This window comes from Platalea leucorodia, assembly GCF_965183815.1.
Source record: "Platalea leucorodia genome assembly, chromosome: 1".
Classification (NCBI taxonomy): Eukaryota; Metazoa; Chordata; class Aves; order Pelecaniformes; family Threskiornithidae; genus Platalea; species Platalea leucorodia.
The window spans coordinates 86,971,849-86,998,984 of record NC_138823.1 but is presented as its reverse complement, the minus strand read 5'-3'; the positions used below and the strand labels follow the sequence as shown (position 1 = coordinate 86,998,984).

Below are 27,136 nucleotides of genomic sequence, written 5' to 3'. Positions count from 1 at the left end.
AAATATTAATTCTGCTGCTGTGTATCAGTTTCATATCAAAAGCTGCCTAAGTAAAATTATATGAAGAAATCAAATTTCAATATTTTTCATTCAACATTTAATTACAAACTATATCGGAATGTGTTTATTTTTTTGAATTTTTGCCCTTTTTTTTTTTTTTTTTTTTTTTTAGCTTTGGCAAACTATAACAAAACAGAACAGAAAAAAATAGTTCTGTAGAATGAATGTCTCAAAGGTCCCACTGAATAATAGGGTTTTTTTCAGTGAGTGTTCCCAAAACCAAAAACAGTTCCTTTATCACTCTGTAGCTGGCTTGTAATATAGTCTATTAAGAGATACTGATAATCCTCACAACTCACCTGTGCTTTCCTGAAGATATGATAGGATTATGTTGCCATTGGCCTTACCATACTGCCTTGCCACTGCTCTCTCCCCACGATTCTTCCTGATCGCACAAAAATAATAATTCCCTTTATGGACTTTTCTGTATTTCTTATTTGTAATGAAGTATATATGTGCTGCCTTTTGAGTAGCCTGTTCCATCTTTTCCCTGTTGTGGCTGCTGGCCTTTACCACTTCCACTTTTGTGTTACTGTTAACTGAACTCTCTTTCTAACTCACTTTACTTACCTTAGAATATCTCTAGGTAAAATCAGCAAATCTTGGAACACTTAACTAAGGCCAGAGAAGGAAAAGCTTTGATGACTTAACTTTCATCTTTGGAATGACAGCTGTATCTGCACTCATTTTAAAACCTTTTTCTGAGAATTCTTCATAGTGCATTATGTGTCCCATGTGTTTTCCTACCGTATGTTCTGACAGATGGGACCAGAGATCTCAACCCTTATTTACAGTTTTTCAGTAAGGCTAGGACATAGAATACTAAAATATATGGTAAGATATTTATTTCAATTTATTGCAGCATGTCTGAATGATGACAGTTTTATTCCTATAGTTTTTATCAGCTGTATGACACCACAATAAAGCGATACAAATGAGCTAGGAAAAGTAGCACAAAACCAAAATTGCAATGTTCATAAGCCTTATTTAAGTATGATTTTACTGATTTAACAAGCATAGGCACACCTTCTGCTTGTGGATTTTCAAAAACCTATCACTGCATTAAGATGTCATTCAAATTTATTTAAAATTGTATCTCACTATCTAATTTTGAAAGCTGAAATGTCAGTCTGCTACTTAGAACTGGCCAGCAAAGTCAGAGGATTCTGTTCTTTATATTGCTTCCATGATAAAATAGACACAAAATGTATCCCAAAAGATTCACCTTAGATACTAAGGGGAAAAAAGCAGAGCGAAGCCTGAAAAGAACACAAGAGCAACCTTTCCAGGTGATGTTTCAGGAATGACGTAGACGAGAAAAGTACAGACATAGTTGATTCTTCTTTGAGATAGGAGAATAAAGGTCCTTTTCAATTCTATTTTTCTATGATTTTGTTTTTCTACAATTTTGTTTTCAATCTTCTACCTAAAGTTTTCCCCTGCATAGTTCTCTGTGCCCATCCTCTCAGTATTAAGTGGCAAGTTCTCTAGAATAAAAGATACACAAAAATATGTAATCAGCTATTGTGTGACATAATGTTACTTAATGCATGTGTAATGGCTTGTGGGGCTCCTGAGTGCCTCTTTGTCTCTTTGACAGGTACCATCCACCTCCGCATTCCCGAGTCCTCCCCAGTTGGATCAGCCATTGGCAGCGTCAAAGCCACAGATGCAGACACTGGAAAAAATGCAGAAGTAGAGTACAGAATTATAGATGGCGATGGGACAGATATGTTTGATATTGTGACACAGAAGGACACACAGGAAGGCATCATAACTGTGCGAAAGGTGTCTATTAACAACAATCACTAAATGATTTTAGTGTCAACATTATGCCACAAATGTTCATTGGAAAAAAGTGTTTAGATCATATGATGACATGTTCTAACTGCTTAACACTTGCAAGCATCCCCCAGGAGCACTATTTCCCTTTAAGATGAACTGGAAATAACAGGTGGTAACAATACCTGAGACGCAGCATACGTTTAAAGCATTATTGCCAGCAATGTAAAAAATGGACCATTCCCAATGTGTTAGTACTAATTATCTCTGTGATTTCAAGTACAGACTTCTTTAGTATTCATGTAACCTGTTTTCTTCAGCAAGCAATACACAGTTCACTCACTACTGAGACAAATAGGTTTTCCTTTTCTAGGAGATTCTCATCAACTTAGGCGACCAGTGTATGCCAGAACACAAACACCCACGGAAGCTGAGTCGCAAGTTATATTGTTTGTTTTGTTCCCGTTTCCAACACGTCAGCTGGTTAACACATGAGCAGTGAATAATGATGGTGCCCCTGTTTCAGAGCTAGCTTTAGTTCTGCCTTCTGTCTTGCATCTCAGAGCACTTTTAGAGGTATAAAATCTCACACTTAGAAATGCCATTCTCCTGCTGCTCAACAATTTCCCTTCCGGAAGTCCCTCAGTCCTTGTCTTTGGGATTTTGAGGTGTGTTTCAAAAGAGTTTAGGCAGCTGTTGTGGTTTAACCCCAGCCAGCAACTAAGCACCACGCAGCCGCTCGCTCACTCCCCCCCACTGGGATGGGGGAGAGAACCGGAAGGGTAAAAGTAAGAAAACTCGTGGGTTGAGATAAGAACAGTTTAATAACTGAAGTAAAATAAAATAGAACAGTTAAATAGGTAAAGCAAAAGCCATGCACGCAAGCAAAGCAAACCAAGGAATTCATTCGCTTCTTCCCATGGGCAGGCAGGTGTTCAGCCATCCCCAGGAAAGCAGGGCTCCATCACGCGTAACGGTTACTTGGGAAGACAAACGCCATCACGCCCAATGTCCCCCCCCTTCCTTTTTCTTCTTCCCCCAGTTTATATACTGAGCATGACGTCACACGGTACGGCATAGCCCTTTGGCCAGTCTGGGTCAGCCCCCCTGGCTGTGCCCCCTCCCAGCTTCTTGTGCCCCCGGCAGAGCAGGGGAAGCTGAAAAGTCCTTGACCGGTGTGAGCGCCACTTAGCACCTATTTAGCAACAGCTTAACGCTACTTAGCAAGAACCAAAGCATCAGTGTATCATCGACATTGTTCTCATCCTAAACCCAAAACACAGCACTATACCAGCTACTAAGAAGAAAATTAACTCTATCCCAGCTGAAACCAGGACAGCAGCATTTCTAACATAAAGCACTGTTTATATTAGCTTTTAAAACAAATCTCCTTAAGCACAAAATAATGAATTAAACACTGCTATAAAGTACATCTCCACATCTCTTGATAATGGCAACCAAGGAAAAGATAAGCTCTGCAAAGATCAGAGTGTGTTCCTTTTTGATCTCTATGTTCTTCTATGCTCATAGTCAGCACTATAGTTTACCTGGGAAGGAATGAAAATACAAAGTTTGGGGCCCAATATTTTTCCTTTTCCTAGAAGTTTGTGAAGGCTTCTCTTGAGATGCTCCTTTCTTGCTTGCTTCAGATTTTTCACACAGAGTGCTATTATATTAAATCAATACAGCCTTGAAAAAACAGTCTAACAACAGGATCAAGCATAAAAAATTCATGTTGTAACACAGCAGCTCCAAAAATGTCACCAATAAATACTAATGAACAAGATCTTCTCATTTTGTCATTAACATTCTGACACATTTTGCAATTTTCAGGATGCTTTCTCATATTGATAAATAAGTAGCTTATTCGGATAGCACAGACGACAGCGTTAACTAGCAAGGAAGAAGATATGCTCAGTTTATTAATTTATGAAAATATTATCTTTTTTTATTATTTAGCCACATTGATTGTCATTTCTGTTTTCAATGGTGAATAACTACAAATAGCTGGTATTCATTTACTGAGCCCTTAAGTTACTAAGTCTGAATTTAATGCCTTCTGCAAAAGAACTTTTTCTATACAAGTTTTTCTGTACAAGTTCTCACAGAAAAAATAACTGCTTTACCACAATTTCATATATTTGGGCAACAGTTTTGTTCATTATTGGTGATATGTTGGAATACCTGTAAAATCCACGTGTTTTATATCCATGTTTTGCAGCGTAGCCTGAAGAGATGTCTAAACTGGATATGAATGTACTAGTAGCAAGTTAACTACATCTGCACACGCACCTTCTGGCAAATTAAGTCAGCTAATTAGAATAAAGCAGAACTAACATGGCTTCTTTGCTTCTAGGCTTGAAGCCAGCATCCCTTAATAGCAGCATGCTGCACTTTATAGACACACCAATAGTCTGAGATCTAGCTTAAATAGCAGCACTGTGTTGCATTTCTCAATTATATTCGTAGATATTCTCCCTTCTGCTCTAACTACTTTTTTAAAAAAAGTTTGGGGCAGTGGTGAAACTCGTTCTTTCACTGGACTGCATCCTTCTGCTCTTAAATAGAATATTTAGATTTCTAGGCTGTCACTCTGGCATCTTTCATGAACATTAATTTGTATTTAGAAGCAGTTAGGCAGAAAAAAACAAGTCTTCTACCACCCATTCTGATGAATGAAAACCACCAGTTTGATATCTCCCTGAGATTTTGGGAGAGTTAATGAAGTCTTCTTTGTGTCAGAAAGGTAAATTCTCAGCTTGCTCATTTCCTCAGTATCATTAATTAGCTAACAGTTTTCATCTATGACAGAAAAATTTGAAGGAATAGAGCTTCTTTTCTATCCAAAATGGTTTCTAATTATAACCCTGAACCTTTCCTCATTCCATTTTAAAAAGGAACTGCTGACAAAAATGTCAAATCTATTTTGCAAAAAAAATCTCTGATGTTGGATTCATTAAATTAAATGAAAAGGAACAAGATTAAGCTCTTACTGCTTCTCTAGATATAGAGAAATTTGACACACATGGCCTCCTTAAAAGAAACTTAAAACATTCCTGATATTTAAGGCCAGCTACATTTGTTTGACAATAAGGATATTCAGGCCATTTTGAGTATCCAAGAGTTTAGACTATTTCCTGAGAAATATTAGTATTAAGTACCTTGTTCTGAAGTGTCAGTATTTCAAGTCTGTATTTCAAGTATTTAAAATGTTTATATTATTGTTTTAAATCCATATTCTTGTGAAACACCTGTAAAATTCACTAAATAATTGGTAAATTTGCACTGAAAGTTTTTTTGTCATCGGTGCTATGCTAATTCAAATCATATTGAGGAAGAGAAACTTCCTCTAAAAACAATGGAAATTTCTTACTAGAGAAAGTGATCCCTATGCTGTGGAAAATTTGAACTATATTGGGGTTCCCCCTACGCAGAGCAAGATCTGACAAGGCTTGAGTCCTCTTCAGTTTCCATTATGTATATAGGTCCACATCTGTCAATATGTAATGTAATTTAATAAACTTTATCACCATCTTCATTTTTAGCCACTGGACTATGAGACAAGACGACTTTATACCTTGAAAGTAGAAGCTGAGAATACCCATGTGGATCCCCGCTTCTATTATCTTGGGCCTTTCAAAGATACAACTATTGTGAAAATCTCTGTAGAAGATGTAGATGAACCTCCTGTCTTCAGCAGATCTTCTTACCTTTTTGAAGTGCACGAAGATATTGAGTTGGGGACAATAATAGGGACAGTAATGGCACGGGATCCTGATTCGGCCTCAAGTCCGATAAGGTAATACTCCAGTCTCTGTAAACACATCATTTGCTAAAGAAATTAAGAGAAATAGTAATACAACATGACTTTTCACGTACACATTGCACACAGGAAGAAGATGCTAATGTTTTTTTTTTCTGTTATTTATTAGTGTCCCAGAGATAGACAGAATTGAGAATGATGCTATCCATAAGCTTCCGAACACCTCAGGAAACAGTCATTCACTTGCACACAAGAGACACAGGAAATATTTTCTAGTATTTCAAATTTCAGAAAACTTATAAAATTACACATTGATTTCAAATAGGCTTTTCAGGACTACTTCTTGCTTCACACTGTAAGAAAGTGTCAAATCAATCTATGACCCAGGAAAGGGACAGAGCTTTCTAATGCTTCCTCTGGTCAGTCCTGGCAAGTACGCAGTGCAGATCTCACCTGCTCTCGTTGGTGCCTCCTGCTTTGCAGGCTTGCCAGAGTGATTGCTGTACAGAATAAAATTATCTTTGTGTGTGCTCAAATACCCCAAGAAGTTAGACATTGAAAGATTAATATCTTTAAAAATCTTTTCTATGTATACTACTAGATGCGACATGCTACATCACATCTAGCTGAATGTAGGAAACTATATTGTGGTGTGGGGTTTTTTGTTTGTTTTTCTATAATACGTAAGCTTTAAGAAACAAGTAAGACAATGCTGTCCAATTTGGATGTGTGTCTGAAATTTGGATGTGTGTCTGTCATCCAATTTGAATGTGTGTCTGAAATACCAAACAAAGTACAAAAATTACATTCTGGCAAAAGAACCTTATTTACTGACTTTGAAGTCAATTGCCACTTACTTCTTAATGAGGCCCAGGTGGTAAAACTGGATTGGGAAATGAAACTGAATCTAATTTTCTGCTATGGTGATTTGTGTGTATGGAAAAGACAGGAGATAACACCAAGCCTCTAAAATTTAAGAACATATAAATAGCTTAACATTGCATCTTTATCTGACCTAATTGCATGAGACAACTGACAATTTTAGTAGTTATATTTTCTTAATCATGACTGGAAAATGAACAAACTTGGAGATTTTGCTCATTTTGTTTCTGACACAACTTGATGAATTGAACAACTGTGGCAGGTATTTCCCTCATCACTATTATTTACAGAGTAGCAACCTAAAGATTATTTTATATATTTTTTCTCTCCTGTTGATGTTTCTTTCAATCTCCAATAGAACATAATTTAACAGAGGCAGGTGGAGCAAATCAATAGTAATAAGGGCAAAGAAATTTCCAAAAAATTGAAAGGGACCCTTGAACCTAGATTTAGTTTGCTTGAAGAAAAATATTGAAGATATATGTGATAATGCTCTTCATAGTACTGTCATTTCTTTTAGCTTTCATTTAATGCTATCTAGTTGAAGATAAGAACTTTAAAACAATTTGAATAGCATAGATCGAATTCTCTTTAGTATTTCCTCTGTTCCTCAACTTCCAAATGAACCTTGTGTCTTCATTCAAACAATAATTACCTAGGATAAGTTTTTACAAGCTTTTACTTCTTAGAATATCAATATTAAATACAAAGTACTGTGTGTTTACCCCAGAAGTGAACAGCCAACATTTAAACTAAAGTATTTTGAAAGTTGTTATATTTTGAAATTAGGGCAGTTTGTATAATACTTTAATACTGCTATTAAGAAAAAATATTACAGCTTCAGGTTGTAGAAGTGATTCTGGTTTTAGTTTTTTCTGTTTAGCTGTTTATTTTAAAATATTAGTTTCTATTTATTAAAATTCTATTTAAGTTTGGCTTCCTATAAATTGAGTGCCAATAGCTTCCTGTTGCACTAATTTTTATTTCTATTCAATGAATATGGAGATATTTTCTGGAAATAATGATTTTGGGAGCATTTGGAGGCCATTAGAAGTAATATGATGGGGAAAAGTATATGCTTATCTCATGGCTATTATCAAATGGTATAGAATTTTTTAATGAAACAATGTGGAATAGATCTCATTAGCTAGAGAAGTGATTATTGCTTATTGAAAAACAGTTAGCTAGAGTGCTGTCAATGTAAGTTCTTTTCCTCATTAAAACTCCTTCCATGGATGAAGTAAAATAAAATGCTTATCATATAAGCCAAATAGTCTTAAATGTGATTTCTCTGAAAAATACTAGATTTTTGTTTAATTCTTACTAGCAGTTATTATAGTCAGCTAGTAGTAAAAAAAATAATTTGAGCAAGCCTTTCCTGCACTTTCAGAAGTCTTTTTGGCTGGTCTAATTTCCTTTTGTTTTGTTTTTGTATTCATTTTGGTGTTGGCTTGTTTGTTGGGGGTTTTTTGCTTGTTTGTTTTACGTATTTATGTTATTGTGTGCAGTGGAGTGAGCAAACAAAACCCATCAAACTGTTATTGACATTATTTTCATATTACAGCATTTTTTCATTTGGCTCAATTTAGTTAAGTACTGTAAGTAAAAACAGATACACTTGATGAACTGTTTGGATCACTCATAAAAGTTCATAGAAACATGAACAATAGTTTCTATTGTACTGTACAAGTGTATTAGCAGACTTTTTTTTTTTTTTTAATTTGGCCCTATTCTCCCAGGTAGTTAGGTAAATGGTACTTCGCAAAATCCTACATTTAATTCCACATCAAAAGTTCAATCCTAACTTTGAAGGCAGTGTTAAATACTAGAAAAAATGGAGGAAAGAGCAATTTTCTGATTCTAGTTTGACATTCTGCCATATTGTGTTAGTAGTTTTGCCTACAGAAGTATAGCAACTATAGCAACATAGAAGGTCCTTTAACATCAGTATATTCATGACAGTGAAAGTTCTGCACATGAACTTATTTTTATAGACTTTTTTTTTAATGTGATCTCTAGTAAATTAATATATCCTAAAGTGTAGAAGTTGAGCTTATAACAATACTTTTAAAAAGCTCATAAATTAGCTGTCAGTGTCAGTCTGAAGGAACAGTCTGAAGGAACATCAAAGACAATTCTCCTTTCAGGATTAAAACTATTCTTTAATTATTATATTGACACTCTGACTTACTTTTTATGATTCTCATATATGTCTATAAAAGCTCAGATGATAAAATTTTATACTATTGTATCATATTTATGAAATTCTTGAAATTTTTATTCCTCATTCTGTGGAACTAACCTTGAGAATTTTCCTAAGTTTTTATAGAAACTAAATATATATCTTCTCAAAACTAACCTTTGTAATGTAACACATAGAACCTAAAAGCTATACTGACTTGTTGTGAAACATATACTTTCTTCCATTTTCTATCATTTTGACAATACTTTTTCTTTCTTTATCATATTTAGGTTTTCTCTGGATCGTCACACTGACCTTGATAGGATATTTAATATTCATTCTGGAAACGGTTCCATCTATACTTCTAAGCCACTTGACCGTGAGATATCACAATGGCACAATCTTAGCGTTATAGCAGCGGAGATCAGTAAGCCAATTTGGTCTCTATTTACTTTCAGATTTCCTTAGCCCATATAGTTACATCTGTGACCTCATGAGAAAAAAGCTCCCTTCCTTCCCCACCCACCCCTTTCTATTAGATATTCTGGGAAAGTAAATTGGGGGTAGCTAACAGCAGCTGTCTCCTCATTGCTTTTTTCCTCACCTACTTCCACCACTGGCCTTTAATATCCAAGTTACTTCTGAAGCGTGACCCAATTAAATAATAACACTGGAGTACTTCTGTTTTCTTCCTTTTCTGTGAGGACAATGACACGATATTTCTGTTAAAGCAGCAGAGTTCAGGATGGTAATCTATGTTTTTCTCTCCCTCGTCTTTTTCATTTCCTTAGAAATAATTTCGTTATCTCTTCCTATGGTATCTACACCTACAGCTCTTGGAATCGATATATCTTATAAGTTAGGTTCAATTTGATGCCTAAGCTGTAGCATTTCCTGGACTATTTAAATCAGCTCTCTGTAGATATTTTCATGTTAAAAATACAAAGAAGAAAGCAGAGATCCTCCTAAACCTGCTACATTATTGAGATTAACTCTAATCACCTGACAAAAAATGTCCTAAGGAACAAAGGTCTGATCTTTGAAATCAGCTAGTGAGGATCACTTGCTTTCAAAGCCACTGTTTTTTTAGGGTTAATTCTACACCAGTCAAAAAAAAAAAAAAGAAAAAAAATTGCTGATCAGCAGTGAAACATGGCTGGCAAGAACTACACTGCAGAGAACTAAATGGAACATCGTGTCCAGCCAATTAACCACTCAGCCTGCCTGTCCCCATTTCTGTCGTCCAGAGCAACAGGCTGGTTGTACTGAGCACACCCCGTAGCTGTACTTTTTTTTTTCCCCAACTCTTTTTTTTTTTTTTTTTCTTTTTCCTTGCGATGCATGGTCCTGAGCTTACAATCCTTCACGGTGCTGTCCAATGTTGTAAGAATACTTTTCAGAAGTATTTATATGATGAAAAAACTTAGTATCCTTGTATGCTTTGATATCATAGTGCTAAACGTATTTCCTTGTCAGGATACTTTGAGGAAATTTACATTCTGGACCTAGTTGGAGTAGCTAGCGTTCTTCAAAGAGGTACATTAGTTTTGGAGAAAGAAGTGAAGAGGGACATTAGATTTAGGTCTTTAAATCTTTAAAATATTACCTGTGAAGCATGACACAATGGGACAGCAGTGTTAAGACTAGAACTCATTTGTAAAGTTGCTACAAAAATGCAAAAGACTATGAAAAACAGTGCCCTAAACTTGCCATTTTAAACAATTCAGGATGTCACAAAGATCCACATCACACTCTTTAGCAAAGGCGTTATTAATAACAAGCGAACTTAATGCCAGCTACTCCTAAATGCTTATTGTTTTATCTGAAGCAGCCTAAAAGGGAAAAAAAAACCAACACAGTAATTTTGAATCATCTCTACTGTTACTTTTCCTATTCCAGTAAGGTTGCAAAATCATATAGTATTTAGCTACCAGCCAGCAGAATTCCAAGAAATGGCTGCACTTTTTTACTCCCAGGCATTATTTCAGATTCTTGGTATGGCAACTAGATCAGCAAATGGGAACAGAAACACTTGTATTCCTGAATTAACCTATACTAATGAGAGGGCACTCTAAATAATACTAGGGTTTTGACATTTGGCAAGGGTGAGGTTACTACTCTTGTTTCGTAACCTAAGGTCTGAAAATCTACATTCATATTTTTTAAGGCAATTTAAACATAAAAAATCTAATAAATTCTTTACCAGATTATTGGGGGATACTTTCATTGGCTTTGTTGGAATTTCTCCCTATTTATTAAGGCACAAGAGAGGAAAGTGAGGCTTGAAAAATTTTCAAAATATGTATGCACAAAGTCAACAGTGTTTTTCTGTGTAAAATAACAGATCACAAATAATTTTAAAATTAAAAATCAAAACCTTACAGCAGACTCATAGTCTTGAGCCCACCAAATAATCAAATTTGTCATGACAGTAATGGGCATACTTTTCATATACTATATTTGCATAGATTATTAACAGTTGCAGCCCCTATTTTCATGTGAAAGCTTAATTACTCACTAGATACCAATAGTTTACTTTATTTTTTACTCTAAGCAAAACATCTCCTAATTTTTCAGGAGGCCTGATTCTTACCTGGTATCAGTTTGTACACTAAATTTTGACCAGTTTCATGCCTAATCTTGCATGTCTATTGCTCATGGAATTTGGAAGAAAACAGAAAACTTTTAGTAGGAAAACAAACTCATTCTTCTTCTTTCTTCTCCTGTCAGACAACCCCAAAGATACTACTCGTGTACCTGTCTACGTAAGAATTTTGGATGTTAATGACAATGCCCCACAGTTTGCTGTATTCTACGATACTTTTGTCTGTGAAAATGCAAGAGCTGGACAGGTATGCCTTTGAGAAACACTTTCCACTATCCAATTTTGCTACGGCACTCAACTGTAGACAGTTCTTGCCTGTTGCTTGGAAGAAATCATGTCCAAAATAGCTTTTGAAATGTTAAAAATGAAAACAAAGTATCTCTGTAGGTGAGGCTTAGAGTGAAATATCAGTATGTTACAACAGCATCAGTGTGTGAATTACCACTTCTCTTTACCTAACCCTGTACTACTGTTAAATCCTGACTAGATATGTCCAAGAGACATGGTCATTAGTTTTGCCGTTATCTTCATAAAGTAAAATGTTATATGTAGCTACTAAAAAGTTTGATATACATTTTCAATAAGTCTCAAATAGCAAAATTCAAATGTATTTCAATCCATGCTGATGGTGATTACAAACATCTAGATCCGTCACACCTTTTTTTTTGTGATTGATTAGGCTTACCTTTTATTATCACACCAAAAACTTTGGAAAAGAAAATACAAAACGTACATTTTTTGAATGGGTAACATCATAATATTTTGTTTTGCTTCTTAAAGGCTACAGAATATGTACTTCAATTTAAGTGAAATGACTGCAGTGCTTAATATCTAGTTCCTAATGTGCAGCTGTTTATTAGAACTGTTAAAAAAATGTTTTCCTGTTACAGTACAGCATGTCCCAGAGCACAGTCAGCCAATAGTAAATCCTTTAAAATAGTAGCAGGAGTACCTCAGTGCAATCATTTTAACAACTTTGAATAGAATGTGGGAGAAGTGCCAGTTTGTCTTAACTGTTTCAGTCCTACAGGTATGACATTCAGGTTGTATTAGAAATATCAAAGTTAGGTTGCCATTCTTCTTTCTGAAGTACCATCAGTTGGAAATTAGAACAGAGGATTAAAGGCCCAAATTTATAATGCATAAAATATATACTGGTACTGAGCAAGGGCATTTGTCTGCTACGAGAGTTATAAGCTAACTCAAGCTGTTGGATAAATAGAAATCACTGGCAAAACATCTAGAATTTCTGATAGTTGTAGTGTCTTCTATAAATGCTAAAATAATATTTTAATCACATCCAGTATGAGGTATGGATTAAGAATTGGAAAAGTAGAACACTGAATTTTCCTCTTCCAGTTTCACAGAAAATTTCTTGGGTAAAAAAAATTGAAACGCATTAATCCACAAATCTTACTCTGAAGTTTAGAATCTGTTCTGCCCAGGTTGCTAACTACAGAGGATACAGGAAATGCTTAATAGAACAGTTATATTTTCATGTAAACATATTTTGAGGAACTCTACTTTTCTGAGCTGTCTAGAATATTGAGGTCGAAATAATTTAAAAATAAATCTAAAAGTTATTTCTCCCTTACCCTGGTTTTCTGTTTACATTCAGAAAAGGCTGTAAGTTTAAAAGTTGGAAAAAAACACACTAATAATTTATGACTAATAAATGAGAAGCTAAATAAGTGCATGTATCCATAAATGTTTATTTAAATTGTTATCAAGCTCAGTAGTGTCTCACTTAAAAGAAAAAATTGCCAAGTTTACTAAAAGGGCTATAATTATAACCATTTAAAAAAAAAAACGCTGAGTTTCAAATGATTGTCTAAAGAAAACAATTCACAGGAAGAGAAAAAATGCAGTGTAGGGTAACATCAATAATTTTTTTGAATGCAATTATATTCTTCTTGCTTACTGGTAGACCATATATAAGACATTATGTGGAATTCAGTCTGTCTTGAGGGATTAAATCTAGTCAATCCATACTGAACATGGTTCTCTAAGTTTGGTTCCTCCCACATTTATGCTATTTTTCTTTCCTTTCAGGTTTTTATAATGACATTTGATCCATGATCAAGTTTAAATCTTTCATTAGGTCACTGAAACTACTATGATACTTCATCAGTCACAAATCCTCTGGTATTCATTTAAATATTTCCTATCTCCCACTGACAAACATTTTAATGAATGTGAGAGTTTTCCAGTTTATTTTCTCTTAAAACTTCCATTTACTTAATTCATATAGAAGTATATATTAAATCAATATATACACATATATATACTTACATCTGTAGACACACTATATATGTGTGTGTGTGTGTGCACGTGTGTGTATACATCCACACACACGCATATATACAGCAAGAGAGAGAGGATGAGTACTTTTCATGAAATGTTATTTTGGGGGTCTGAGTGACTCAAAGGGCCTGTGATTGTGTTCCTGCTTACTATTACTGTTGATGTCAGATTGTACCATGACATTCCAAACAACGGGAAAACCCTGTTCCAAAAAAGCTCAAGCTACAAAGAAGCAGCACCTGTGGCAGAATGCCATTTTGATGGCTGTTGTTCTTTTGACCCCCCAAATATGAGGACAATCTTGGTGTGATGGCATAAAGGGGACACAGGCATTCACGTGGGCTATACAAGGCTGACTCAGTAGGAGTTGAGGGAAACAAAGGATTGAAATGCTCAGACTGCTGCAGTCCTGTATGCAAAGTTCAGCTGTCCTCCACTCCCAGATGGGAAGAGCCAGGAGCTGGGCGTCTGGGCAGATGGATTCCCACTGGTTTTGTCAGCTCCCAGCTGCCACACCTCTGGCAGCTCAGCAGCCAGCCTCTGAAGATCCTCCAATATAAAAGACAGGAATCAGTGTAGAAAGTAGAAGTCAGTCCTACTTTAGAGAGATTTTACATGGAAGCTTAGTGTGTTTTTTCTACATATTCACTTTCCCTATAGTAATGATCAGAAGAGGGACCCTTCTTCTCCCTTTGTAAATGACCTGCCAAAAGAAAAGAAAGCATGAGCTGAGCTTGGACAGCAGCCAGGTACCCACTCGTCCAGTGCCTCCCTCCTCAACAGGACAGGGGAAGAAAATAAGACGGAAAAGAAAATAGGTCGAGATGAAGCCAGGGAGATCACTTACCAATTCCCATCACTGGCAAAACAGATTCAACGTGGGGAAAATTAATTTAATTTATTGCCAGTTAAAAACAGCGTAAGATGGTGAGAAACAAAGACAAAATAACTAGATCACCTTCCCTTCATCCCCCCTTCTTCCGAGACTCACCTTCACCCCCCCAACTCCTCGACCTCTTCCACCCTCAGTGGCGCAGGGAGACAGGGAACGGGGGGCTGCGGCCAGCCCACCGCAGCTCCCCCCTGCCGCTCCTCCCTCCCCACGCTCTCCCCTGCCCCAGCCCGGGGCCTTCCCAGGGGCCGCAGGGAAACACCTGCCCCAGCGGGGCCTCTCCCGGGGCCGCAGGGGAATCTCTGCCGGGGCGCCCGGAGCCCCCCCTCCCCGCCTCCCGCTCCCCCCTCGGGGCTCGCAGGGCCGTTTCTCACCCTGCCGCCCTCAGCCCCGGCTGCCGGGCAGCGTTTGCCCGTCCTCACCCAGGCTTTCCCCGAGGCGCCCGCCCGGGGCTGAGGGGCTCCGCTGGGCCCGGCGCTGGGGCCGCTGGAGCCGGCGGGAACCGGCTGGGGCCGGCGCGGGGCCGCCCCGGCCGCTCCTCACAGGGGCCGCCCCTGCAGTCCCCGCTGCTGCTGCTGCCGCCAGCAGCTGGGCGCCTGCACCTGAGACAAGTATGTTCTGATGTTTAAATGGGAAACTGTTTAGTTTAGTTTTATTTTATTTCTCTTTGGTCATACACCATGTTCTTCTACTCTGGTCATTGTAATATATATACACGTGTCTGGGTGGTTATATACATAAAATTTAAAAAATACTGAGTAACAAACATATACCAAATCACATAGGCCTTGCATTAACAGACCTATACCGTCATGGGTGCCCAGTGGCATTCAGTTCCTTTCAAAGATCATGTACTTCTCTGAAGGACTACCTGCCTGAGCCAGAGGTAGGAAGTAGGTAAACATAGAATCATAGAATCGTTAAGGTTGGAAAAGACCCTTAGGATCATCGAGTCCAACTGTTAACCTAGCACTGCCAAGTCCACCCCTAAACCATGTCCTCGAGCACCACGTCTACCCATCTTTTAAATACCTCCAGGGGTGGGGACTCAACCACTTCCCTGGGCAGCCTGTTCCAATGCCTGATTACCCTTTTGGTGAAGAAGTTTTTCCTAATATCCAACCTAAACTTCCCCTGGTGCAGCTTGAGGCCGTTTCCTCTTGTCCTATCACTTGTTACTTGGGAGAAGAGACCAACCCCCACCTCACTACAACCTCCTTTCAGGTAGTTGTAGAGAGCAAGAAGGTCTCCCCTCAGCCTCCTCTTCTCCAGGCTAAACAACCCCAGCTCCCTCAGCCGCTCCTCATGAGACTTGTGCTCCAGACCCTTCACCAGCTTCGTTGCCCTTCTTTGGACACGCTCCAGCACCTCAATGTCCTTCTTGTAGTGAGGGGCCCAAACAGCATGGTTCCCTGCAGCTTTCAAAGCCTCAAAAGTAATGAGGAAAGTTGTGTTTTCGTTTGTTTGGGTCTCCAAGCATGCTTGCTACAATCTTGCTGTTATTAGCCTTCAGTTTACCAAATCTATACATGCCCACTCCCTTTTCACATGTCCCAATGTTAAATAAATCAGTCTAGCTCATCATGGATTCTCTTTCAATGACATTTTAAAATATAAATTGTTTGTTCTTTTTTCTTTTCCCTATATCTTAATTCAGCATAGATGATATAAACACACTAGGTTTCTTGAACCAGTTCTTTTTATGTTGCTCCTCTTCTTATCAACTCTTTTGACCCATATAAAAATCTTTATCAGGGATTTTTTTTTTTCCCACAATAACCTTGTTTAAATATGGCTTTTGGTATCTTTATATTTCCAGCAATTTCCTTATTATATTCACCAGCTGTCTTTCTAATCATTATTCCTTTTATTGAAAAAATAGCTAAAATATGTATCTATTGAAAACCCAAATTCCTTGCTGTTTTATTTTCTAGGAATTCAATTTTCCCTCCTTTTTCTTTAGATTTTTTTTATGGAACTTTCTTATATTCTTTGATCCTGAAGGGTTATTTTAGCTTTGTTTTTTTACATCTCCCTCATTTCTTTTGTCGTACTAAAATTTGTGTTCAATTTACTTGAATATTTTTTCTTTTCCTTTTCTGTCTCTTTATTCTTACTTTAGTTCCTTCAGTATATTTCCATAGATCTTATATCTTCCAGCGTTTTTAGTAGTATCAGAATTTTCTTCTTGCTTTACTTTTTTTCAAGAACTCTCAAAGTTTTACTTTCTTTTAACCTGGTAAAAGAAATTTTTTGTAATGCAAATCAATATAGGATTTCCAAATAGCTTTGTTTTTTTTTTTTTTTCTTAAGAGCAAATTATATTTTTTGTTCTTTGCACAGAATTTAAAATAAAATACATAGTGTTATTAGAAAAAAAAAACAACATTTCCTTAAACAGTGGGTAGAAATCATGCTCAAAGAGGAGCTACCAAGCATAAAGGTGAATTTTGTTGGAATAAGCAGCCTACACAGCAAATTTGTTTCTACTCTTTTATTGTTTTTTAGTGGCTAACAACCCTCTTTGTCTACTTTTGGGCCCGTACTTTCCTGGCTGTTTTCTGACCGAGTAACATCCTTGGCTTCCCTGCAGTTGTTAGTGTTTTGTGGCATTGCTAGCAAGAAGCAACATACTGTGGGTCTAATGGGCATATCCCGTGGTTGATTGGTCTAAGGGGAAAACAGCACTGTATAAAACTACGTGTAAAATAGGATATATCACATTAATATAGTTACTAATATCATCAGGAAATAGTATGCAAAACATGCAATATAATGCTTTCAACTTCTGTTTATTTGTGGTTTTTTTTTAATGTAGACCAAAAGCACTCCCCTTGCCCTGTCCCATGGGAGTCAAACAGAACAAAGAAGGATTAACAATAGCTTATGTATTTGAACACATTGCCTGGAGCAATGGAATACTAACTAGGCTTGCCTCTTGTCAAAACTCCAACATCAAATAAGTTTGTGCAAGTATCATGTACATACTGGTATACATTATGTCATGTAAGAACCCCCTTAGATTATTAATACTGGTTTGTGTCAGTACAATAACCAATATAGGTGCTTTAGATATAAAGGCTATGGAGAATAATTTTATGAGAATTCCAGGGAAACGAAAGACTTCCCAGATTTCCATTTGTGGAACAGTATTGATAACTTTTAACCTTCTTCAGACAAATAGATATTTCCTGGTAGTCTGTCACTTTCTTTCTAAAAGTCTGGTTTTTTAAGTCAGTTTCTTATGGAAAGGAAGGGTGTTAGTAGAAGTTAATCACATTTACTTCCTCCTTCAAAGGATCCCTGATAACCAAACAGGATTTTCTAATGAGACCTAAGTACTTCTTTCCTGGATAGTTACTGCTGCTTGTTTGATTACATTTTTTAAAACCATTGTACAAAACGGTATAGACAAATTTAAGAAACTGAGGACTAAAACCTTTAATGATTCAGTATTGTTCAGTTTTACTAAGAAATAAAAAAAATTGTACATTAACAGTAGTAGATTATCTGCAATACCCATTGTCTATATTTACAATGTAACACTGGGTGGTAGATTACCTATAAGGCAGAGTTTACTCTCTGCCATTTCAATTCCTCTCAATTGTAGGTTTATATTTGAAAGCCACTGACAAAGAGAAAAGGCTGCTAATGTACATATTGATTACAAATAAAGAGGTGTACCCAGTAAGAAATGTTTCTTTTTTCTTCAAGTGGATTTGCATATATTTAAGAGACTCTAAGTAGTTACCCTGCCATCAATTATGGCCCAGAGGTTGAATCAAGCAAGCAATGGCTAAAAACTAGTATACTGAAGGCTTTATTGGTCCTTGAAGCTTCAATATGAGTCCAGGTTTGGTAAAACACAGATAGTATTGCAAGTGGCTGCCTAGCAACTGCACAAAAGGGAAAGCTCGTGCAAAACAGTTCCCATGGTTAGTTACAATCTTAATTACTCCTATCAGTTCTGTGCCCACAAACAACTGGATAATAACTGGATAAAAACTGTAGAGTTATTGGATTTACCTGTCAGACTGTGGTACAGTCTGCTTAAAGTGGTTAGATTTGTGAAAATAATTAAAAATTTGAGTAAACAAAGACCCACTTTCATGAGATTCATAAGGTGCCCCAAGGTGGCCGAGACTGGAACGCTAGAGGAACAAGATGTGGAGCAGCAAGCACAATACACTGAAAGTCCAGAAGATAATATAGTGTATCAGTTTTAGGAAAGACTTTTTGTCACATGTTGCAATTGGTTGCACTAGGGAACAAAAGGAGGAGTCAGACACAAAGAACTGTCTGATATAAATACTATGGGATGGAAAGGTCTGACTCCACTCCAAGTCTTGATTAGACAAGTCTTAGAGAAGAGGCAGAATCCTTAGACTCCAAATGGGTAGTCTGGAAAGGTCATGAAAACAAAATTCCCTGTGCCACACCGGGATCCTTAGTGTCTCCTCACCTTCATTTTGATCACAAAAAAAAAAAAAAAAAAAGAAAATAAATAGAAAAAAAAAATAAAAAGGAATGCAGCTGAGAGGGATTCCGGACCTCAATGTACTCTCAAACAGAAGTTGTGATAACTCTTTTTGCTCAAGTCAACAATCAGCAGGTCAAATACGTCCTATTTAGGACACTCAAACCTGTGATACTGCTGTAATTGTCTGCAAGAGAGATGGAGTAGGTAAGCAAAGAAATCACAAAAACAACCTATATCATTGACTGTGACCTACAGCTGTACTTTTACTGCTTCTCAGCAATGCAGGAGGAATCTGCTTTCCCCCTTCCTCATTTGTATTTTGTGTTCATGTGTTGTCTGAAGCTTGCTTTACATCCGGACCTTGAAAGAGCCCAAAAGTTCATGCAGTGCTTCAAAAAGTTAACAGGAAGATGGTGCTCCCTCCAAAGACCAAAGGCCAACTCTAAATAAACTTCATCCACACTGAGCTTTCAGTCTGGTGAATAGCATGTTCCCTGTGATGACATACAGGAGGAACTCAAGTGCACCAGCGATACAGCAAAGGGAACTTTCCAGGCTCACACAGGAGGTGATGAGTACTTGCTCTATCAGAATGTGTACACAGTCTCATTTGAAAAGGAGCTAGTAATGCACTTCCTGTGTGAACTTCCAGTAATATCCTTATTTGCAAAAAAATTTAGAAATATTTTAAAAGTTTAGGTTCTAATTGAGAATAGGAAAACAAATCATGCTTTTGTTTGTGATGTATTTTACGATTTAATTTAGAGATGCTGTAAATGTGACATTGTAAACATTGTTTCACTAAGACCATCCTTAAAACTTTGCCTTTTAAAGAAACATATCAGCAAGTAACTTGAAATTGCATAATATTTAGTCAGTCAAATGTTTTCTGGCATTTTTAAATTATCCTTACATTTTAATATTTAAATGATGCTTGCAATAAAAAAAACAAAAGCAAGGTTTTTTTTATCCCTAATGTAAGCAAATTAGCTGAATTTGCTTGCAAAATGTATCATAAAGTTAAACATGATCAGTATTTGAACAGAGAAATTCCCAGAGACCTTCAATTGCTACAACACCCACCTCGCTACAGACTCCCTTCTACAACTACCTCAAAGGAGGTTGTAGAGAGATGGCTGTTGGTCTCTTTTTCCAAGTAACAAGTGATAGGACAAGAGAAAATGGCCTCAGGTTGCACCAGGGGAGGTTTAGATTCAATATTAGGAAAAATGTCTTCACTCAAAGGGTTATCAAGCATTGGAACAGGCTGCCCAGGGAAGTGGTTGAGTCCCCATCCCTGGAGGTATTTAAAAGATGTGTAGATGTAGTGCTTAGGGACATGGTTTAGGGGTGGACTTGGCAGTGCTAGGTTAATGGTTGAACTCAATGATCTTAAGGACCTTTTCCAACCTAAATGATTCTATGTTAAGGGACACTGGTCGTCAGTGCCATAGTAGGCGAACAGTCCCTGTAAACCAGAAAAGATTTTAGGCTATAAAAAATTCTACATGCTCCTTTTAAACTACGGGTATGGACACTCAGAAGTGGAAGAGTTGGTCTTCATCAGCTTAACACCAACAACTGACTGCTTTCACGATCTCCACTTGTGAAGTAAAATGGACTAGTGTTCTCTTGACTTAATTTTGCAAAAATCCCTAAAGATGTATTTACTGACTAATCACTAAATAATTAAAAGGGTCATTCTTTAAAAACAAATAATATTCTATGCTTGTATTTTCTGTTTTGTTCATCCAGTAAATTATTGGAGATTTATGTGGGAAAACAAATTTAGAGAAAGACAAAACTCCAGTTGAGAAAGCAAGCAAGCTGCTGTATTAAAAGAATTCCAATACTGTCTCATGAAGAAATTTGTTGCTGTATGCTGGATGGACAAGAGAAAAGTCAGGGGTTAATCACACATTTTTTAAGGCAAACATCCAGTAAATTATTGAAGATTTATGTGGGAAAACAAATTTAGAGAAAGACAAAACTCCAGTTGAGAAAGCAAGCAAGCTGCTGTATTAAAAGAATTCCAATACTGTCTCATGAAGAAATTTGTTGCTGTATGCTGGATGGACAAGAGAAAAGTCAGGGGTTAATCACACATTTTTTAAGGCAAAGAGTAGTACATTGCAATTGTTGATGTTAAAGATGATCAGTCCTGACAAAAGCTGTGATATGAAGAGAAATGGCTGTATTTGGAAGAACTGGAAGAGGAAAAACAAATGGGGTTTAACAAGTATGCCACAGGGAAGGAGTAGTGTCAAAAATTAAATGTAATTCCATGCTTGAAAAAACATTGCAGTTTAAAATGATGGATCAGAAATGAAGAATAAAAATGACCTAGGCTAAAGATTAACCTATTTTTGGAAGTTAAACTTAAGAACATAACTGAACATTCATGCATGCATGCACAAAAATTCAGCCATAGGTACAGTTTTTATTACTACAGTATGAAAAAAACATTCTGAAATAAAGAAATAAAGATATCAAAAACTGGATTTTGTTTGGGAAATGACATTTTGCCACCCTTAAGTGTAGAAACTTCAGTGAAAAAAAGCTACACATTCATCTACCTGACAGATAAACAAATGTTGATAAAGGGCTTGCCATTACTTCCCCCGAAAACACCCAAACTTTTTTGTAGACATTGCAGGAAGCACTCAATCCAAGCATTGAATTGACCTGATGCAGCTTACTCTGAGAATTTTGACACCAGATTCTCATCCCACTCTGAGATGGTGCATCTGTAGAGTATGCTACAATGTTTTGCAAGACTTGAAGTATATATCTGTATAATATAACTGGCATTTTTCATCTCAGGGATCTTATTGGTGTATTTTGCTATACTAATAACTAGAAAAGTCTTGGCTTAGAAACAAATGTTTTTATTTTGAAATTTAAGTTGAAACTTTAACATCCCTATCAGAAACATGTATTTGATAAAATACCATTTTTATCACGAAAATATAAAATATCCTCTGAATTCCTGTCTTAGGTATTGATTTGAATTTAAAATGATGGATCAAAAATGAAGAATATAAATGACCTAGGCCAAGGATAAAGCTATTTTTGGCAAATGTAGTCCTCTTTGTAGTTACGAAAATATATAAATATGTATTGAAAAAAAGAAATAGAGGAGGACTAAGGCAGAAGCTGGCCATTTTACACGTGTACATGTACCACAACACGAAACATGTATGGATGCTCTTGTTGGAAAAACTTATATGACACGCTCGTTTAACATTTGTTCAGTTAATATGTTCTACAGATTAAGTCAATACATGTATAGTTTGAATATGAAGTTGTCTTAACACTTCTAGTCTACTTAAAGTAATCAGACAGCTGTATCAAAAACCTAGGTGCATTTGGTTTTTTTGTTGTTTGTTTGCTTGCTTTTTTTCCTGCAGCTTATTCAAACCATAAGTGCGGTAGACAAAGATGACCCTCTTGGTGGACAAAAATTTTTCTTCAGTTTAGCTGCTGTTAACCCTAACTTCACTGTTCAGGATAATGAAGGTAAAATCCATGCCTGTTCCAGGGAAGGAGTTTTATCTTTGCTGCCTGGCATACATTCCTGAAGTATATTTGCTTTTGATGTCTATCAATACGTAGAGAAGTCGTTGAAGTGGCTGCTAGGAAGAATAATAATTTTATCTGAATGTTTGTGGTTTAGGACTTCTGCATTTTCATCTGTGTAAGGGAGGCAAAAATTATCATGGCAAAAATGGGGTAAAAAAATTATAAAAAAAATCAGTAAAAGTGTTGGTTTGGGGTGAGTAGCCAGCTGAAATGCTTGACTGAAGGAGGAAAAAAAAGGTTTAAAAAATGGCTTCAGCTGACAAGTTCAGATTTTTCACTTTAGCCTTCTGTCATATAGTTCTAACTCCCCTGGTCTTCTGCTTTGCTTCTTTCTGACCACTAATGAAACTAATGGCTCTGAGTGCATAACCACTTTGGCTTTTCTTTTGATCCTTTGTCAATCTTTCTTTATCAGAGAAAATTTTCAGAAGATTCTCTTGGAGAAGGGGGACTATACAACCATTTTGGCCTTCATCATGTGTATGACTAACTGAGAGGGCTCTAGAGTACAGAACAAATAAATGAGGGGGAACATGGTAGCAGCCTTCAAATGTGTTAAAAGCATAAAGGCAATCAGAATAATCCTCTTTTCCTGATGAAGATTTCAGGAAGTAATACACTGCAAACAACATTAAGAATTTTAGGTTAGATAAAGGAAAAAATTCTAACAGTAGGGAAAATGAAGACTTGAAATCAAATTGTTTGGGTACCGTATAAAATCACTAGCAGCAGAGGTATTTAAAGATCTGTCAGACACAGTTGTTAATGATGAGTGAAAACAAATAGCATTCAAATACCCAAAACCAATGAAGAGATGCAATAAAGGAAAACTTTGTGTTTCACATCATAGAGGCTATGAAAAAAATACATCTTTTAATATTTTAAGTAAAGATTATATCCTGGTGACTAGGTCCTGAGTGTATAGAGGTATAGACCTTGTTATTTCTTTTCTGTCTGTAATTATTTTCTTTCTGTTTGCACATCTTCAGCCTGAAGTTGGCTGGCAAGATAGCTAACCACCTACCTGAAGAGATCCACAAGTATGACGAAAATTAATTTTCCCTCCTAATGGAGACTAAATCTGTATTTTCTCTCTTTTGGACTAAAAAGTTAGCAGCTCTAGTGTTGGCTCCCACTCTAGTGTACTGGCCCTAATAATAGAAGAAATAGTCTCTCCCTGTTATTCATGCCTTCCTTTCCTTCCCTTCCCTCTGGCCACTCAGTGAACAACTTTTGATGCTGAAGTATACTGCATAGAGCTAAGATTTGTCTGCTACAAATACAGTTTAGTAAATTCACGTCTCAAAACTGTGCAGGAATACCTACTGTCTTTCACATTTTCTGAGTTCCTAAGACAATTTTTCACCAGAAAATTTATTCTATGTGCTAAGGTACATAATTCATGGTTCTACAGTATGTTGAAAGTGTTTTGGTGTGGAAAATCTCATACTGAGTTTACAGATAGCATTCCCATGGGTGTTGTCACAGAAGATCCATAGAAATAATCTTTCAAAACAGAGCACTTGTTGAACAGCATGAAGTGGAAGGTTATTTTTCTCAGTTGGCCACTTTGTTCCAGGGCTTTAGCTCTGAACTGGAACTGTGTCATGCACTGCATGCATTAATCTATAAAACATTTTAAGCTTTGAGAAATCCTCTTCTCAAATCACACTTGAAGGTGCTGCAGAGGCACAGAGGCACAGGCCAGATGTACATAAAAAAATTTAAATAACTTTCTGATCAAATGGAAATGTCATTAGGGAAAGAGAGATATCACTATGATATCAGGAACAGTTTCAAAATGCTACCAGTGTTCTAAAATATGATGGTTTTCATGTACTATAAATGATACCCTTTTTATATTGATATACTATACAACAGTATATTTTAATCAATCTAGATAACACTGCCAGAATTTTGACAAGAAGGAATGGCTTTAGTCGACATGAAATAAGTACTTACCTTCTACCAGTGGTGATATCAGACAATGACTACCCGATCCAGAGCAGCACTGGCACACTGACCATTCGAGTGTGTGCCTGCGACAGCCGGGGTAACATGCAGTCCTGCAATGCTGAGGCCTTGCTCCTCCCTGCTGGCCTCAGCACAGGGGCGCTGGTTGCCATTCTCCTCTGCATCATTATCCTGCTAGGTAAGGAAAATAAATGCATCTTTTCCCCCATGAACAAGTGCTTCAGGCCCGACTCATTTTACAAAACTATGCAGATTGGTAAAATTAATGATCATGGATTTTGCAAGAAAAATTTAACTGCAACTTAAAACAAAAAGAAAAAAAAAAGGCAAAATCTGTTTGTCTGGGAATTGGACAATATAAGTAAGAAGTCCCAAACTGTTAAAACTATCAGTGTGGAACCAGACGCTCGTTTTTGTTCTTTTGTTAAGTTGTCCAAAAAAGAAGACTGGAGAGGAAGAATAGCATAGTCAAAAATCACTTTCATGTCTCTCATTTTAAATTTTTTGAGGGAATGTATATTTTTTATTTAAATAACTATCGGAAGACAATATGCAGTATATATTTCACACAGAATATGCCAGTAAATAGTGTTTTTACTATATTAAAGCACTGTCTATCCAGAGGTTTCTGTGCTGTAATAAAAAAAATGTAAATTTTGTAAAACCTCCATTTTGAAGTTTTCAGAATATCATTTAATGACCTATAATTCACCTCAAAATGAGTTTTTAATAGTATACTTTGAGCTTTAAAAAGGGAAAAGGTCTTCAGAATAGACCTGGCTATTTTAAAACTCATTGAAGATACAGAAGGAGCATGTAGACAAGCTCACAGTTCTGTAAAGCAGAGCAGACAATGTGTGTGCAAAATAGCACATTTTGATATAGACCTTACTGAGCTACCGTAATACAGATAGAGATGTTTATCCATTTATCAGAAATGAATTGCTGAAGTGTAGCTGAAATAAAGCTCTTGTACCTGGTGGATTTGCTACTAATAAATTGTTAAATAGAGATCTTTACCCATTCTTTGTTTCTCTCTTTAAGTTATAGTGGTGCTGTTTGCTGCTCTGAAGAGGCAACGAAAGAAGGAGCCTTTGATCCTCTCTAAAGAGGACATCAGAGACAACATTGTGAGTTATAACGATGAAGGCGGTGGAGAGGAAGACACCCAGGCCTTTGATATTGGCACACTGAGGAATCCTGCAGCTATCGAAGATAAGAAGCTTCGACGAGACATTATCCCCGAAACATTATTTGTACCACGGAGGACTCCTTCAGCACCAGATAACACAGATGTCCGAGATTTCATTAACCAAAGGCTAAAAGAGCATGATACTGATCCTTCTGCACCACCGTATGACTCGCTTGCAACCTATGCCTATGAAGGAAATGATTCAATAGCTGAATCCTTGAGCTCCTTAGAGTCGGGTACTACCGAAGGAGACCAAAACTATGATTACCTCCGAGAATGGGGCCCTCGGTTTAATAAGCTAGCTGAAATGTATGGTGGAGGAGAAAGTGACAAAGACACTTCTTAACCTACAGTAGGCTACATTTTTGTTTCCTTTGAGCGGAAGTAATTTTACAGACACCTTCTGCACTCAACAGTATTTAACATTCAGGAAGATTTTCCTGCCACTCAGCACAATGGTTTCCTTTTAAACTTTGTTTTAAATTTGTCCATTAATGTCATTCATTCTTTCTAGTAGGATGCCACTTGGAATATATACAGCATTTTATTTAATCACCTTCCAAGAGCCAAAGCTATGGAAATTCAGTGTTGTCCATTTTAGTAAGTAAAATAAACAATATCTTACCTTCAGAAATTTGAACAGGGTGATAATCCCTTAAGCAACCTCATGTACAAGCCGCTTCTGTTAGGTACATGTCCTATCCTTGCAAGTGCAGCTTTTAAGATGGCAAAGAAGAAAAAATCCGGTATGTCCTGTTCTGTACATTAAAATTGAAACAAAATGTACACGTGGTGTTAATAAGTGTAATATGCAGCTGGTTTAAAAAAAAGTTTGTGCAACTTCATTTCATCAAATTCTATCTGCCAATGTTTTATATTTATATTTTTGTATTTATTTTTAAGAAATAAACCAGTTTTTACAACTATGTTGATGCTTGCCTGCCTGTTCTGGCCATCAATTCCAGGCTTGAAAAGAACATGAAATTTCTCTGATGACAGCACAGCCAACTGCTAGTACTTCTATGCTGCAATATTCTATATACATTTAACACATTCTGAAGTGTTTGTGCTCACAGGGAGAGGAACAAGTTATAGACTTATTTGCTTGCTCAAAAGTGCTACTTCCTACAGTTGTCATGTTTAAGAGAAATTTTATTTTATTTTTGAGCTGAACTAATGATATTCGATTCTAGAAAGATGAACTACTGTTTTGTCTCCACTTGAATTACTTTATTCTAAAAACGTGCTAGTGCAACTAATCCAGCCAAACACATAAAATTAATTTCAAAAACTGAATTTATTTGTTCCATAGTTCTCTGTTCTGAATCATAATTGCATCATTAGGGGTGATCTGTAACTGCAATGGATAAAGTGTAAAAAGATGTCCAAATCATCATTTTTAAGCACCATCCTTTCTGAAGACAAGTCATTTGATGAC

At 36.6% G+C, this 27,136-nt stretch overlaps 1 protein-coding gene across 1 annotated transcript in view; it reads left to right on the top strand.

Moving 5' to 3' along the window:
- Window positions 1-26,044, top strand: part of CDH10 (cadherin 10) — a gene marked incomplete at both ends in the record, with an annotated part of 74,716 nt that extends 48,672 nt beyond the window's left edge. The window contains 7 exons of the mRNA XM_082310056.1: window positions 1,661-1,848; window positions 5,388-5,641; window positions 8,960-9,096; window positions 11,400-11,521; window positions 22,361-22,469; window positions 24,433-24,684; window positions 25,551-26,044. Coding sequence (XP_082166182.1) covers window positions 1,661-1,848; window positions 5,388-5,641; window positions 8,960-9,096; window positions 11,400-11,521; window positions 22,361-22,469; window positions 24,433-24,684; window positions 25,551-26,044 — 1,556 coding nt within the window. The remainder of the gene's footprint in view (window positions 1-1,660; window positions 1,849-5,387; window positions 5,642-8,959; window positions 9,097-11,399; window positions 11,522-22,360; window positions 22,470-24,432; window positions 24,685-25,550) is intronic.
- Between the last annotated feature and the right edge of the window lie 1,092 nt (window positions 26,045-27,136).